We start from the raw sequence: 17,158 nt of genomic DNA, 5'->3' as shown, positions 1-17,158 counted from the left end.
CAGAATTGCTCCTGTTGCAAAAAGTGTCACTGAAATTGCAAAACATCCTGCTGTAGAGTGGAAAGTCCCACTTCCTATGCGATTTGGTCATAGGTGCCTTAGTCTTAGCTTAGAGGAGTTTCCTGGCCAGTCAGATCAACGTCAGAGCCCCCAGGAACCGGAAGGATGCTTTGCGGCGTTGCACAATTTCATCACTTCTGTGGAAGCAGTGGGAGACTGCCTTCCGGAATCTTGTGCAGGTCCTGGTCCCAGAAAAATCCCAGTTAAAACCATTCTGGCCCAAACTGTGAATTTCACACATCTGGTATTTGCACCATAAAGGTGCATTTGAGTTCATCCATTTTTTTTAAGGGAAGATGTTGGGTTTGGGTCTTATTTTCTCACCAGGATCCAGAAAACTGGGTGTTATCAGTTGTTAAATCCCAAACACTGGGAATACAAAGCACATGGACCATCCAGACAACAAAATAAATTCAACCAATCGGAACTCAAGGAAGCCTTGATCCCAGGTTGGTCATACTCAGGGCTGTTTGTTCAGCCAGACATCAGAATGCTGTCACTGACCTGCTGGAATGGTCAGCATGGCCCATTTTGAGCCTCATTGGTCAGCCAAAAAGGTGACATTCAGGGTTAGTGATGAATAGTAAAATAAAGTATCATTATTGGAGGGAGACAGTATTACAAAGTGGTTAATAGAGTGAGTTTGAACCCTGACTCTGGGGCAGGTCTCTAACCTACTAATCCCAGCTGTAAATGTGGGTGATAAATCCTGCTCTGAAGGGATGCTGCACAGATTTTAGAGAACAATGGGTATAAAGCACAGAATTTAAAAAAAAAAAAAAAGCACAGAGTAAGCATCATTCAGGGGTAACTGTATCACCAACCAAACATTTGGAAAAAATATCTGTAAGCCAAACATTTCGTGACGAAGACAGCAAGTTTCAATCAGGATATGGCATCATTTGCCAACTCAGTGATAGAAATGTCACCATTTTGCAACCACCACTCAGGCAACTGATTTCGGAAGGGATCATCAGTGAAGGCTAACACCGTGGGGTGAAGGACTGAGAGCACAAGACCCTTCCACACGCCAGGTTACATGTTAATAACAAAGAAAGAAAACGACCTTTTACAATGGAGAGATTCCCAAGGATAAATAGGATATATCCCCAATCTAATGATGAGGAAACAATCACACAAATCTACACTGAGGGACATTGTACTTGAAACAGACTTTTTAAAAAACATTAATGTCTTGAAATGAAGAATTTCAAAAGGTGAGGGGTGGGTTTCCCTAGTAGCTCAGTGGATGAGAATCCACCTGCCAATTCAGGAGTCACAGATTCAATCCCTGGCCTGGGAAGATCCTACGTACTTCGGAGCAACTGATCCCATGTGCTGCAACTACTGAAGCCTGAGCACCCTAGAGCCCATGCTCTGCAACAAGAGAAGCCACTGCAATGAGAAACCTGTGCCATAACCAGAGAGTAGCCCCTGCTCTCCGCAGCTAGAGAAAAGCCCACACTCAGCAATAAGGACCCAGTGCAGCCAAAAATAAACAACAAATCAATTAATCTAAAAGGTGAGGGGAGAACATCCCCTGGTAGTTCAGTGATTAAGACTCTGTTCCCAGTGCAAGAGGCACAGGTCTGATCCCTGGTTGGTGAACTAAGATCCCACATGCTGCACAGCAAGGCCAAAAAATATTAATAGTAAAAATTTTTTAGATAAAAGGTGGGGGAATGTGAAAGTGTTCTAGAAAAAGGAGACTACAATGATATGACAGCTAAAAGTACTGCATGATCTCTGACTGGATCCTAGATTGGAAAAAATTTTTTTCAAAATGAGCTATCAAAGACATTATCAGGATAACCAGGGCATTTGATTACAGACTGATTGTAGTATTGTTAACAATATTAGATTCCTTGAGTGTGATAACAGTATTCTAATTATTTAAAATAATATCCTTGGGGGAAAAAAAAAAAAAAAACAATATCCTTGGGAATTCCCTGGTGGTCCAGTGGTTGGGACTTCGTGCTTTCACTGCTGTGGCCCAGGATCAATCTCCAGTCGGGTAATTAAGATTCCATTCCACAAGCCTTGAGGCATGGCCATAAATAAATACATAAGTAATTATCCTCATATTCTTGTTCTTAGTATTTAGGATGGTTAGGGTATTTGGAATGATACCTGATATGTTTTCAACTTATTACTAAATGCTTCAAAGTAGAAAAAACAGAAGTGTGCACATGTGTATGAGGGGAGAGAATCACCAAAAATAATACATAAACAACTGATGAACAGGGGTTGAGAGCATATACGTGTTCATTGTACTATGCCCTTAACTTTTCTGTGAACTTGAAATTTTTCAAAAACAAAACTGAGGATAAAAATCACTGTAGCAGACAGAGAGCAGTTCAAAGAGGAAGAAGTCACTCCGCCTGTAGCACCTCCATTAGCTTCGGAGCCATGGCTGAGGCCCCACACTGGGCTGTGAGCCCTAAGGACACCTTTTTCACCCTTGTTTCTCCAGCATCCTGGTCCAGAACATGTGTTCAGTAACTGTACATGTATGACACCCTCCCTCCGGGGTCTGCTCCTAGAAAGTCATGGCAGAGTCAACGCTGGGACAAACGAATCACGATGGTGGTCCCAGGCATGGCATTTCTAGGCCTTTATGTTGCTGGAAGAACCAGACAACTGTAACTACGTCCAAAGGAGTTATCCCAGGGCTTTTCTCCTGCCGTGCCTCCAGACCTCACCTGTCTCCTCTGGCAGGGAAGAGCAGAGCTTGCAGGGCTGTATCTGCTGCTCCTCATCCTCCTGCCATTGGCTACAGAGGGTCAATAAAACCCCAAGTCTGGAGGAGAGAAGCTGACCAGAGGGACTGACCCTCATCATGATTCTCTCCAGCATGGGACCAGGGACTCTGTTCCCCCCACTCTCACTTCCACCTTCCTGGGAGGGAGGAGGGAAGCATCTGAGAGGCTTCCAAAGAGCAAGAATCTGAAATCCAATCCCAGACCCTCCCTCAAAGACTAACCCACCACTCCGAAGTCCAGCCTGGGTCAGCGAGAGCTGGCGTGCAGGACCACCACGTGTCTGACAAGGCATTGAGCCCTCCCACCTGGAAAAGCCTCTGATTCTTTAAGGAAGAGGACGCAAGCCAGCAATGACACACTAACAGCCTGAGTCTCAGTTCCCACCAAAACACAGAGCATTTCCTGTGCCTTTTCCGTTATTTCACAAGCTGCATCTTCTCACTCTCGGGGCACCAGGACAGACAGTAGTTTCTTCCCTCAGAAGCAGGACGACTGCCTCCAGTCTCTCCTGGTCAACACCATGGTCAGGACCCGGAGTGACCATCTACTCTATTCCCTGGAAGAGCTTTTGCCCTATGACTTCGAGAAGTTCAAGTTCAAGCTGCAGAACACCAGCCTGGAGAAGGAGCACACCCGGATCCCCCGGGGCCAACTGCAGACAGCCGAGCCGGTGAAGCTGGCCTCTCTGCTGGTCAACCACTACGGGGAGGAGTATGCTGTGCAGCTGATCCTGCAGGTCCTGAGGGCCATCAACCAGCACCTCCTGGCAGAGGAGCTTCACCAGCTGATCAGCCCAGGTAAGCGGTCCCAAGTGCCCTCCTCTCTCAGTGCAACTGCTGGCTGTTCGTGGAGTCAGGTGGAAGGTACAAGAGGGAACTTGTGTTCAGACCAGTGCATACTGACTTGGGGGTCAGGAGTCCCAGGTCTGCGACAACTCCTGTGACTTCTTCAGCCAATCAAGTTCTGTCCCCTTCTCTGGTCTTTGCAGCTGGAGCAAAGCTAAGGCTCCCAGTAGCTTTAAAAAAATAAACCCAGGAGGTTGAGGTTCTGATTATGGGGCCAGATCGGGAGAGGCAGAAGCTGGATGCCTGCTGGTAGAGTTCTTCACTTCGTCATTAACACCTACAGATGAGTCTTTGGTCGAGCAAGAAACTAACCACTCCTATCGACTGGGTTAACTCTTTTCGGTTTTGAGTTCTCCTCTAACACATGTCACAAAAGTATTCTAAAATTCTCAAAAGGGCTTTCTCCTTCCTTCCTTTTCTTTCCCTCATTTCTTTTTCATCTTTTCTTTCTTTCCTCTTTTCGTTCCTTCTTCTACCCCTTTGTTGTCACTTTCTGATTTTATTACACTGTGATCAAAGAATGTGGTCTATTGGATTTCTACTTTTCAAGAGGTTTTTATTTTTTTTTATTTTTTTTGAGATTTGGTGGGGGCAGGGGCGCTACTCTGGGACCAGTTTAAAAAAACTATTCTTTCATGTCTTACATTTTCTTCTATTTCTAGATTTTAAGAATATACCAGGAATGCTTTTCATGTCCTTCTATGAGGTAGAAGAGTTTACATAACAAAATTTCTCTGCTCTTTGAAAGAGTGATAAAGCTAGACTATAACCTGAACCTGGTATAATTTAATGAGGATAATTTTAAAATTAACTTTTTTGTATTTTAAAACTTGTTTATGAGCCTCTTCAGGGTTTTTCACCAGTTCCTAAGGCAGTTTTTGTAAAATATGTTTTCCTGGAAAGCCAACAACAAAGTGTTTTAAGCAATCTTAATTTTACTATGGGGTTTTTCAAACCAAAAATTAAGGTGCTAATTATAGGTTATTTTATTTAGTAGTGGTTTTCAAATTGTATCCCAGGAAGACATTTCAGGGATTGTTTAGAAAGTTGGCAAATACTTGATTCAAAGTTTATGAATTAACTTACAAAACTAACAAATTCATATTAAAATGTGCCATTAACCAAATTTTAAAATATTGGAGGCCATTGGTGTGATAGTTCATATTGTACTTGAACTTTTTCTGGAGACCTTGAATTTCAGCCCTTTCTGTCATTTCTGTTTAATTAAATCTTGCCCTGAAATTTCCAGGCAAACTTGTTTTTTAAACTGTTTACACCAAACTGGATGAGGTAGGATTTTCTTCATTTCATGAAACCAGTTACAGCAAAAAATTAGCTTCTAAAGTTTTTTAATATAAATTTATTTATATTAATTGGAGGCTAATTACTTTACAATATTGTATTGGTTTTGCCATACATCAACATGAATCCGCCACGGGTGTACACGTGTTCCCCATCCTGTCCCTCATGACCCTTGATTTCAAACTTTTGTGCCTATCTTTATTGACTGACAACTGAGTTTTGTAGACCTGTAATTCACACACAAATGTATTCCAATAAACTATTCTATGTAAGAATAGTTCTCCTGCCTAAAATAGTTTTGAAAAGTACTACTTCAGAAATAAGACAGCAGATAATGAATATGGTCTTATTAAATGCTAATTGACTGCCATTGTCTAGAACTTCCCGAACTTCCCTAATTTCGGAGGGGGTTCTCTCTTCTCTCCCTTTCCCCAAATGTTGACTCAGCATCGGGCATTCCCATGCCTTTCCATCTCATTGTCTTTTCAGTGTGTCGGATACAAGAGGGTGACACAGACAGCTCAGCAACGTCGGGTTCCTCTGGGGAGATGAAGCCCAAGAGCCTAAAGACCCCAGATGGCCTGGAAGGTGACAAGCAGCGACAAAGTGCTGATGGGGCTGGCTGCCCACCCTCCAGCCAGCCTGAGGCTGGCAGGGGGTCTCAGAAGAAGCCTCTGGGGAAACAGCGAGATCAGAAAGGCCCTGAGGGCCTGGAGGTGCAGAGCAAGCTGGGGGCCAGGAACACGACTCTGTCTTCCAAGAGAAGCCCCTTCCTCGGCAAGGTGCTGCGGGAGAAGGAGAAAGGGAGCTGTCCTAGCGTCAGGCTGCGGAGGAACGCCAGCTCGGCAGGAAGGCTCCAGGGACTCACCAGCGGGTCATTCGCTGGGTCCCCAGGAAGGAGAGAAACAAAAATATCGGAAGTGTATTTACCTTCAGGAAAGAAGCGACCCAAAAGTCTTGAATTTACCATTTCTCCAGAAGAGACAGGACCCCTCAATCCAGAAATTCTGCTGCTTCAGGAGAAAATGAACACTGAGAATCCAAGCTCAGCAACCACTGCCAGCGAAGTGGCCACTCTGAAAACAGGGTCGACTGTGACTCTGGAGAAAGGCTCCAGGAATCCAGAGCATGCCACAACCCTGGAGGGGACAGCACTTAGGAATACACCTTTCAGTGTACCACTGGCTGGAAAGATGATGATTGGGGAGCATCTAGAACCCACAGCTCCTGCAGAGAGGAGTGGAACTGGGGCTCCGAAGGCCTCCAGTGTGCCCCATGAGCCTTCAGATCCAGAGTTCTCTCCGTCTTCAGGTAAGAAAGGACCTCAGAGTCCAGAAGACCTGGTACCCTTAGGAATGATGACTGGTGCAGGTTTTCCCATGTGTTGTGCACAGTCAACTCTTTGTGACCCTGTGGACTGTAGCTGGCCAGGCTCCTCTGTCCATGGAATTTCCCAAACAAGACTGGAGTGGGTTGCCATTTCCTACTCCCAGCCATCTTCCCAACCCAGGGATCAAACTTGTGTCTCTGTGTTTCCTGCACTGGCAGATTCTTTGCCACTGCACCACCTGGGAAGATGCACAAGCCTGCTTTTACCTCTCCTCTATCCATTTCACTGGACCCTTGGGTCCACCTTGAGGGCCTCAGTCCTTTGAAAATCTGATTGTAGGCCCTGAATCCTGAAAAAAGGCATATCTGCACATCTTCACAAAATGTTGCAATGGTGCATACATTTCAGCTAGTTAGCTCTTAGACACTTCTTTAGAATCCCCAAAGGCTTCTGAACCTCAGGTTGATCATCTGGGAAAGAGTAGGTAAATATCATCTTCTTACAATATTCCATGGCAGTATGTCAAGGGGCTGAGATTCTGCCAGTCTGTCTCTCTGAGCAGAGAGGAAGCTGGTGGCCAAAATCATAGGTCTCTTTTACTAAAGAGGCAGAACTTAGGATTCTGATGGGTTGTGAACGACAGAAACACCAAAGTAACAGAACTGAAACAAGATAGACATTTGTTCCCCTTTCACAAAAATGACACACATAGTCTGGGATGAATGTGGTACCCTCTGGCTAGGTAACCCCAGCTCCTGCTGCTTTTCTGCTCCAGAGTTTGAAGCTCATGGTCTCAGATGGCAGCATCCTCATTCCAGGCAACAGGCTGGAGGGACAAAGGAGAATGGTATCACTTAAGGAAGGTTTTCGGAAGTTTCTAGATGCTGCCCATGATGCCTCTGTTTACATCCTCTTGGCCAGAATGTACAGACATACCTCAGCGATAACATGGGTTTTGTTCCAGCCCACTGCAATAAAGCAAATATTGCAGTAAGCCAGTCACAGGAAAGTTTTGGTTTTCCAGTACATATGTTTACACTATATTGTAGTCTGTATTAAGTGTACAATTATGTCTAAAAAAACTATGTATATACCTGTTATTTTTGTCCTCGCTGCATGGCGTGTGTGATATCTCCATTCCTCCACCAGCGACTGAACCTGGGCCATGGCAGTGAAAGGGTTGAATCTAACCACGAGACCACCAGGGAACATCCACACCTTAATTTAAAAATACTTTATTGATAAAGAACGTTCATCATCATCTGGTAGCACAGGGAAGTCACAAACGTTTACTTTGTAAAAAATGAAGTGTCCCAATAAAGGGAAGTGCAATGAAACGAGGTGTGTCTGGAGTCACATGACCACACCTAACTGCTAGGGAGGCTGGGAAATGTAGTTTTGGGGGAGCAGGGGTGGGAAGCAGTCATATGGACCGCAATGTCATCACAAGGGAAGTGGGAAACTGTCACTGGGGAGCTCGCAGTCTCTTACAGATGTGATATGAGCTCCTGGGACCCTGAGAGAGGAGGAGGTGGGAGGGGACTCGTGGATTGTGTTTCTATTTCCTCTTGTGTCTCCTATCATTTCTGCTTTATGAAGCTGTGCTGGTGTTGGAGCAGAGCTGGTCACAGCTGTAGGTCATCACGGTGGGTTACACCCTTCAGCCTTGTAAAGTTACTTCTCTACTGTCACATCATGTTTTCTGAATCTGGATGCGAGCAGTGGCTCATTCATTCCTTCATTCAACACACACTTCCCAAATGTTTACCAGGTGCCAGGGGTTCTGCTAGGGTCTGTGGGTTCAACCACAAGCAAGTAACCATCCCCTGGGAACTCAAGTTATGCACCCTCTCAGTGGTGATACGCGGTAAAGCCAACACCAGTAGAATGTCTTCCCATCTTTGTATCACCTGTGTCAGTGTATGTGCAAGAGAAAGGCATAGAATTTATAGCAAAATGCCTTTCTTTAGGATAAATGCCTGAGAATTCCAAGTTTCAGGACTGGCATGAGATCCAGGCCTTAGCCCTCAGTCCGAGTGTTCTCACTGGAAGAAAGTTGGGGGAGGACAAGCTAGGAAAAGGCCTCCGTCTAACAGAGAATATTCACGTCCCAGGCACAGATTCTCGCCACGCTGATTGGCAGCGTCTCCTGGTAGCATCTTGGGTTTGTCACTCAGGAGGCTTTTCCATTGCTGTGTCCTCAGGGAGGCTGCAGGACAAGGCTGTGTGTCCTCTTTGCCGTGCCCAGGAAGGAGACCCGGCTGGTGGCAGCTGTGTGCACATCTCCTGCAGCTGCTCTGCGGCTTCCGGGGATCCCGAGGCCTCACTCAGCCGCTCATCCAGCTGCCCCCGGTGCCAGGACTTGCTCCCGGGGAAGAGCCATGGAAGCCGTGAGTGGCAGGAGGGCCTGCAGATGGCCAGCCTGAACCCCAAGAGCCTGCCACAGTGTGAGCGTCACATGAAGCAAGCGCAGCTGCTCTTCTGCGAGGACCATGGGGAGCTCATCTGCCTTATCTGCCGGCTGAGCCAGGAGCACCGGGGCCACCGGGTGCGCCCTATTGAGGAGGCTGCCCTGGAATACAAGGTAGGGTTTCCTGCATTGGGACCCTTCTCTGCTGGGCATCTGAACACACCAGGGGGTTTCCTTGAAACGCTAGGAGCTGGTGCATTAGCCAGCATCCTTGGGCTGTAAATGGCAAACACATACAAATAGAGCCAGCAAAGAGGGATGCTGCATAGCTCAGAGGTTTATGGGAATCTAACTTTAGATACGGCTGAATCCAGGTGCTCACAAGAAATCTTTCTCACCACCTCTTGGCTCTGCTTCTTTTGGTGTGATGGGGTCATTCTTCCTCTGGTTACCTCTTCCCATGCTCCTGGCTGCAGCACCCTCAGCTTTATCCCCTGAAGCAAATTTTCCCATCTAGGGTTGGCACCAACTAAAGATGCCAGGGGCCAAGTTTAAGCTTCAACAAGTGTTGTGTGTGTGTGTGTTTTTCCAGGAGCAAATTCAGAAGCAGTTGGACCATCTGAAGGAGTTGAGAAAATCTGGAGAGGAGCAGAGATCTCAGGGGGATAAGAAAACAGTAAACTCCCTGGTAAGGTTAGGGGTGGTCTGTGGCCTGTCATTGACTGGGTTCACCCCTGTAGAAGGAAGCAGGGAACCCAGAGTGAGCAGGGGTCCCTCAAGTCCTGTACTGGCTCACAGGGAAACAGAGCTGATCACATATTTAGAGTCACCTGCTCCTGGGAGGCAAGGAATAACAGGTGTCCAGAGATGAGCTTGTCCCTGGGGATGGAGTCCACCTCTAGCAAGAAGGGGCATCTCCCAGGACCCGGTCACACTTTCTCAGACTCACCACAAAATGGTTTAGAGAAACGGACACTGTAAGAGAGGAATGGGATTGAGGAAAGGGGAGGAGAGACTTTTTACTTTAAATACTGCTCCATGTTGTTTTTATAATTGCTGTTATCTTTTTTTTTTTACAAAAGCCATATTTATTTTTAAAATTCAAATGGTTAAAGTGGACATTTTCTTTTAAAACTGTGGTTCTGTAACACCCCAGATTCCAACAAGTACCACTTAGGAGCCTTCCTGTTAAGCTGTTGTCCAGACTCTTGGATGCTTTAGTTGCTCCTGTTTTCCCTTCGTGCAAAGGTGCCTAACTAACCCACAGAGCCTTGATCTGTCTGATGCATTTCTGTTGGTTGGATTTCATCTCCCTGAGTCCCAAACTTGTCAGGACACACCATATGGCAGTGAGAGACAGGCAAAGAAACCAAAGGGCAGGATGGGAGGGAGGTGGGTGGCAGCTGTCCAGGTGTCTGACTTTTGCGAAACTGCTGAAAGAAAGAAAGTGAAGTCACTCAGTCATGTCCGACTCTTTGCGACCCTGTGGACTGTAGCCCACCAGGCTTCTCTGTCCATTGGATTCTCCAGGCAAGAATACTGGAGTGGGTTACCATTTCCTTCTCCAGGGGATCTTCCCAACCCAGGGATTGAACCCAGGTCTCCCGCATTGGAGGCAGATGCTTTAACCTCTGAGCCAGCTGAATGGTAGTCAAATGAAAACCCTTTCCTATAACCCCAGGTGGCTTGAACTTGTGGGTGGAGCAGAGGTCAGGGGTGCTCCCAGTGGGGTGGAGGACGGTGAGGCAGGAACTGGGCTCCTGGGCTGCTCAGGGAAACCTAGGGAGAGAAAAGTGTCCAGCCTTCCCTTCAGGCACAGTGACATGGGCCCTTATGAAAAGGAAATGCTGTTTTCAGGCCTTTACCTCCTCCTCTTCAAATAATGAAAAAAAAATTTTTGATCATAGAAAAGAGGGTAGGGAAAGCTCCTTTTTACAGCAGAAAGCCAGCTAAAACAAGTACAGAATAATAATAATTAAATTAGAAGATTTCCACTATACAGTTGACACTGACAGGGATCAGCAACAGAAGCTAAATTTTTTAGGAAAAAACCGGCAGAGAATAGCATACTTACACACTCTCAAAGTACGACTCCCCAAATTACTTAGTAATTATAAAGGAAATAATATATATTTACAGTAGTGACTGGTAGACCCCTCCTTAACCAATTACCAACCATAGAATCCCTATCCTGATGATGGCAAACTGGATAGTCTTTGCCTCCCAATGGGATGGGCTAGAAAGAGCACGGCATTAGGTCTATGGCAATCTCACCCCCACCGCATGCTTCTCCTGAATTTAATCATGAGCAAAATTATCAGAGAATTTTAGAATATAGGCCACTGAACAGGATGGTTGACCTGTCCTCTTAAAAAAAAAAAGTCCACATTACTGCCATCAACAACAAAAGATGTCCCATATTCCATGTTTAGGAACATCACATTGGAAGCTTGACTGGCCACAAGTCTCAAGTTAGACACATGTGGGAGTATCTATGCCCACATGTTTAGTGCTTAGTTGCTCAGTCGTGTCTGACTCTTTGCAACCCCATGGACTGTAACCAGCCAGGCTCCTCTATCCATGGGGATTCTCCGGGCAAGAATACTGGAGTGGGTTGCCATGCCCTCCTCCAGGGGATCTTCCTAATCCAGGGAATAAACCCAGGTCTCCTGCACTGCAGATTCTTTACCGTCTGAGCCACCAGAGAAGCCCATCTACGCCACAGAAATAGCAAATGCCGCAACCCAGTCTTGGTTTTTTTGTTGATAGTCTAGACTCAGACAGTGAGTGATGGGGAAAATGACTTGTGCAGACCAGAGGCACGGGTGTGTCTGCAGCGCTGTGCTGTGAAGACCAGGAGAACACTCTTCCGCATGCGAAACCCAGCATGTGATTCAGCAAAGGCTGCTGATGTTACAGGGGAAGGTGTGAGGTTCCACATGCATCGAGTTCATAGTCTTACTCCTTAATTACAGAAAGATACCAGGCAGTGTCAGAACCACTATCGTATGTCAACTAGGGGACCACAGGTGGCAGGGGAACAGGGGCCAGGCAAACATCCATAAAGCATCCTGGGAGGCCCTGGGCTGTCTGGAATTTACACCAGAGTTCTACCCACTAGCAGTCTTTGTTGTGTCTAGCAGTTTTGCTAATAAAGGAATGTGCCCATATTAAAATTAACAACAAAAGGTGCAGAGACATTTTTGGTTCAAAAGAACTTGAGATTTAGTCCTGTCCTTCTGAGCCAAAAATGAGATTTCTTCTGTACGGTCTATGTGAAGGGTCCTCTCCCTCCTTGGATGAAGGAAAGTTACCCTAGAGCAACTTCATGTGTCCACCACAACTTTCTAGTGATGAGAAAGTCATGCGTGGCCAGTGTGCAAGAGTACTGGAAGTCAAGTTCACTTGCATCCAAATAGATGGACTGACTTGCCCCCAATCAGGGGGAGGAGAGAGGACTCTCCCTTTGGAAAGTGGGCTTCTGGGTATTCCCTGAGCACACAGGCCCCTACATCTCCCTGTCTTCTGTTCCCCAGAAACAAGCTGAAACCCAAAAGCAGAGAATCCAGTACCAGTTGGAGCAGCTGTGCCAGTTTTTAGAGCAGCAGGAGCGGCTCTTTGTGGCCTGGTTAGAGGAGTTGGGCCAGACCATCGGCCAGGTTAGGGAGACATATGGCACCCAAGGGACGAGGGACATCGCCCTTCTCGATGAGCTGATTGGGGAGCTGGAGGCCAAGCAGTGCCAGCCAGAGTGGGAGCTTATGAAGGTGAGTGCGGCTGGGCCTGGCCTTCCTCTGTCCACCATGCCCAGTCGGATGACAGGGGCTCCCAATACTGCCATCAGCTCTCCCCAACCCAGTGGTGAGGCCCTTGGGGCTGGGGTGGGACTTGTCCTTGGTGACCCATAATGCCTCTTGTGCTCAGGCCCCTGCAATGCACTCTCAGGAACCCATGGTGGCCTAGAATCTAGGGGATCCGTCAGCATCTCCCAGATGTCAGCAGACTTTGGATACGGTTGTGGGCAGGCCCCAGCTGAGTTGCCACCTTGGTGATTAGAACTGGGGAGAGGGGCCCTGTTTTTGCTGACACTCTGGGGCAGGGAGGCCAGGAGTCAGCACAGCCCTTACAACACTGGTGATGGAGAACTTCTCTCTTTTCTCTCCTAGGACATTGGAGTCACCTTGCACAGGTACCAAGAGGTCCCCTGATGATCCCTTGGTGGTGGTGGGGGGGGTCCTGCAGGTAGCATCTGGGGAGGCAGCCCTAGGAGGGAGATGCTCCCAACCCCGGAGATGTGCCTCCTCCCATCTCCTGCAGCTTCCGAAGGCCTTTCTGGATTTGTGTAGGAAGAATGGGAGCATGATCAGGAGGGGAGTGCATGATTAAAGACGGAACCCAGTGAACACACCTGTCGCATGGTGGTGGCTTTCTAGGAATAACAGCCTGTGTCCTGTGCAATTCACCTTGTGAAAACTGTTCTGCAGGACTGCCTGCTTGCAGGCACAGGGAGAGAGGCACTTTCCAGAAGTGGATCTGCTAAGCCCAGCAGGCAGCGGTGGAGGTGGTGGGCAAGAGAAGGGGAAGAGATGGGGAAGGGAGGGGAGGAAGGGAAGGGGAAGGAGGCTGGAACCTACAATCACCCAGGGGAACTTTATGAGATCCTGACATTCAGGCCCTGGCTGACAAATTAAATCTGAATCTTCAGGAGTATGACCCAAGCATCAATTTTTTGAAGAATTTTTTTTTTGGTGGTAAAATACATATAACACAAAATTTGCCATTTTAAGCATTTAAAAATGTACATTTCAGTGAGTACCTTCATATCATCGTACATCACAGTACAGAACATCACCATGATCCAGCCATAGAACTCTCTCATCTGCCCAAACAGAAACTCTGTACTATTATACAACTTCCCAATCTCCCCTCCCCCGACCCTTGCCAACCACCATTTTACCATCTTTATGTATTCCGCTACTCTAGCTACATCATATAAGTGGAATTATGCAATATTTGTGTTTTTGTGTTTATCTCACTTGGCATATCTTCAAGGTTCATTCATGTTGTAGAATGTGCCAGAATTCCATTCCTTTTTTTTTTTTTTTACATTTATTTTATGGCTGGGCTGCATCTTGGATCTTAGTTTCCCAATCAGGAATTAAACTTGTGGCCCCTGCACTGGAGTCTTAACAAGTGAATCACCAGGGAAATCCCCTATTCCTTTTTTAAATTTTGACTGCACTGGGTATTCCTTGTGTGAGTTTAACTGCTCTGTGGCATGCAGGGCCTTAGTTCCCCAACCAGGGATCAAGCCTCACCCTCTCCACTGGAAGCTCAGAGTGTTAACCACTGGACCGCCAGGAAAAGTCCTCTGGTGTCTGTGGTTTTTAAAACTCCCCCGGAGAGCCCACCCCATGGCCAGCGTTGAGGACCAGTGTTTAGAACTTGAAGCCCAGGAAGGAAGCTTTCTTTGTGAAGTGGGTCTGGGCTGGGTATGCCTGGTGGAAGCTGCACCTCCCTTCCAGTTCATGAGACCTTGGGCCACCCCCACGCTCCATCCCTTTTTCGTCAATGGTCTTTTTGTCTCTAGGGCCAAGATGGTGACTGTCCCTGAGCTGTGGGCCACGCCACCAGAGGTGAAAGAGAAGATCCACCTGCTCTACCAGAAATCAGAGTTTGTGGAGAAGCGCGTGAAGCACTTCTTGGGTAGGTGGGCTTGCAGGACAGTGGGAGGCGCCCCCTCACCTGCCCTCAAGAGCCGTGTAGCCCAGACCCCCTGGTATCCCTTTTCCATCTTCCTTGTCCTTCCTGACTCTGCCTTCAGCCTCTCCCAGATCTGTCCCCATCTGGGGAACCTAACTCGAACTCCTTTTCTCCTTTTAGAGACCCTGCGGTCAGAGGTGGAAACGTTCAATGGTGAGTATGGTGGTGGTGTTTGTGCTGGCCAGGGGTCCCTTGTGCTGTTGATTTCTAGGTATTATTTAGAAGAGAAAAAAAAATACCTATAACAAAGGTGGGAGAAAAGTCATGACAAGTTCTCATAGTCTCTGAGCCGGGGTCACTGCCAGACCACAGAATATCCAAGGCTGGCTTGGGTCCCAGGGAGGAACAGGGGCCTATAAAGTCAGAGGAAGCTGGGCAGGTCCTGAGCAGGGAGGAGGGGTCCTTGTCTTTCCTTGTTGTGGGGACCGGGGTGGATGTAGTCCCACTGATTGGGGATGCTCAGCATTCCCCCTATCTCCTTTTTCTCTGTAGTTGCAGAACTGATTGGTGGTCAGGCACTCTGAGGCGAGTAGCCTTGGCCTGCTGGGTCCCTGATCGGTCCCCCAGTGCGTTCCTGAAGAAGGACCCTGTCCACACTTCCTGGATGTGGGGAAAACACTGTGGGGATGTTGTCCATGGACCTGAAGTCAGGAATTCTAATTCTCTCTGCAGTTAATGTGATTCTGGAAGCAGAAACTGTCCACTCCAACCTCATCTTTCATCTTCTCTGATGACATGAAGAGTGTGAGCCTTGGGGAAAAAAAGTGGGACCATCTGCCTGCTAGTCCAGGAAAATTCAATAGCTGATTCGTGGTGCTGGGCTCTCTGACCCTGCTCTCTAGCCACCATGACTGAGAAGTGAAGGTGGGAGACAAGCCAGGGTGGGTCCTGGGTGTCTGCAACGCAGCCACGAGCAGCAAGGAGAACATGACTCTGTCACCAGAGAATGGGCATCTGGTAGAAACAATGAGGCAGTAAAATGAATGCCAGGCATGCACCTTCTCCAGATCCAGATGGGGGAAGCCTGCTGGCACAGGGGCGTCTCCGTGGACTACAAGATGGGGACATCTCCTTTTACAGTGTGACAGCCAAATCCCACATCCCTCACAGCCACTGGCTACCTTCCCCCTGAGCCCCTTCAACCTATCCTCAGCCCCAGGACACATGATGGAGAGAAGAACATGGATCCTCTGACCATCTGTCCAGTGGGGGTGGCACGGCCTCCCTGAATACCTGATACTTTGCATCTCCCTTCAGGCTCCTGGCCTTGAATCTTGAATCCATACACTCGGCTGTCATTACTGGGTTCCAGTGCTGTGGGGAATATAATCGATAAAAAAACAGTCCCCGTGCCCAAGGGGTTTATGGAACAGAAGCAGAAGTAGGGTGGGTCACAAATACTGGTAAGGGTAAAGAGAACACACATACAGATGATACAAGGATTTCAGAGTACACAGCTATTGCTTAATAAATCCTTGTTAAGAATTAGCACCTGAGATGCTCCTGAGACAGAGCCTATCCTCATTTTGCCTCAGGACCCTTGGCAAGGATGTGTTCCTTCATTCTACCTTCCCCTGTCTTGAGGACTTAGGAAGCCTGAAGAAAAACAAGCAGACTAGATCACTACACATCACTTTTGTACCTCGGTTAATGAACTGTGGCTGGACCTCATAAATAAATCACTTAAAAATATAGTTATAATTGCATTTGTTGTCACTCAGTTGATTACTGTGAGATGCTGTTTGCATACAGAAGACCATGAAGGAGATGGGGCTGCTGTTACTATTCTTCCTGAGCTCTATCGGCAAATCTGTGGGTCTGTGGAATGTTAGGTTCTAGCTAATTCTCCATTTAAAGAGACAGAGAGAGAGAGAGGGGGAAGGAGAGGGACAGACTTGGAGTTTGGGGATTGTAGATGCAAACTATTACGTTGAGAATGGAAAACAACAAGGTCCTACTGTATAGCACAGGGAACTATATCCAGTCTCCTGGGATAGACCAAATGAAAAGGAATATAAAAAAAGAATGTCTGTATGTGTATAACCGAGTCACACTGCTGTATAGCAGAGATTAGCACAACATTGTAAATCAACTATACTTCAAAAGAAAAAAATTAACACACCCAAAGAATAAAATGACATATAGAGAGGGATGTAAGAAAAAAGGAGGATCAAATGAAGATTGAACCACAAACTCCTGCTACTCCAACTTCTCTTCCCATCTTCACAGTGGAGCCTAGATTCTCCATGGTTGTGACCAGAGCACAAAACACACGCTTTCCTTTCTTCATGGAGCTTTGTTCTACATGCATAATCGACATGCTGACACAGCTCAAGTGCCCTGTTTGCTCAGCTGTTCCCTGTGTTTGGCATTTGTGGTTACCAATTCTCCCTTGCTATCTTTCCGTGAACATCTTGGTGTATATTTTCTGCCACCTTCCCATACACATGATTTTCCCTCCCATTATCCTAAAACTGTTTCAGAATGTGAACTATTTGACAACACTTGCAGTGGTCGGTCATACAATCCTTCAGAAAGATTTTAAATGTTTCATGACTGAAGTAGTGTTGATCATTTACAAAATTTTTGCTGATATGGTAGAAATGTAATGAGATTTTACCTGTGTTTTATTTCACTATCTGAAATTGAGGCTATGAATTTTTCCATGTGAATTTCAACTTTTTGC

The 17,158-nt window shown here is 46.9% G+C and overlaps 1 protein-coding gene across 1 annotated transcript; it reads left to right on the top strand.

Moving 5' to 3' along the window:
• Window positions 3,285-16,423, top strand: MEFV (Mediterranean fever). The gene is made up of 9 exons (XM_013974710.2): window positions 3,285-3,619; window positions 5,459-6,280; window positions 8,504-8,883; window positions 9,302-9,397; window positions 12,246-12,476; window positions 12,876-12,898; window positions 14,300-14,415; window positions 14,593-14,625; window positions 14,965-16,423. The coding sequence occupies exons 1-9, from the start codon at window positions 3,343-3,345 to the stop codon at window positions 14,994-14,996; spliced, it is 2,010 nt and encodes a 669-aa protein (XP_013830164.2). The 5' UTR covers window positions 3,285-3,342; the 3' UTR covers window positions 14,997-16,423.

This window comes from Capra hircus, chromosome 25, assembly GCF_001704415.2.
Source record: "Capra hircus breed San Clemente chromosome 25, ASM170441v1, whole genome shotgun sequence".
Classification (NCBI taxonomy): domain Eukaryota; kingdom Metazoa; phylum Chordata; class Mammalia; order Artiodactyla; family Bovidae; genus Capra; species Capra hircus.
The sequence above is the reverse complement of the archived record's forward strand: the minus strand, read 5'-3'. Positions and strand labels throughout refer to the sequence as shown.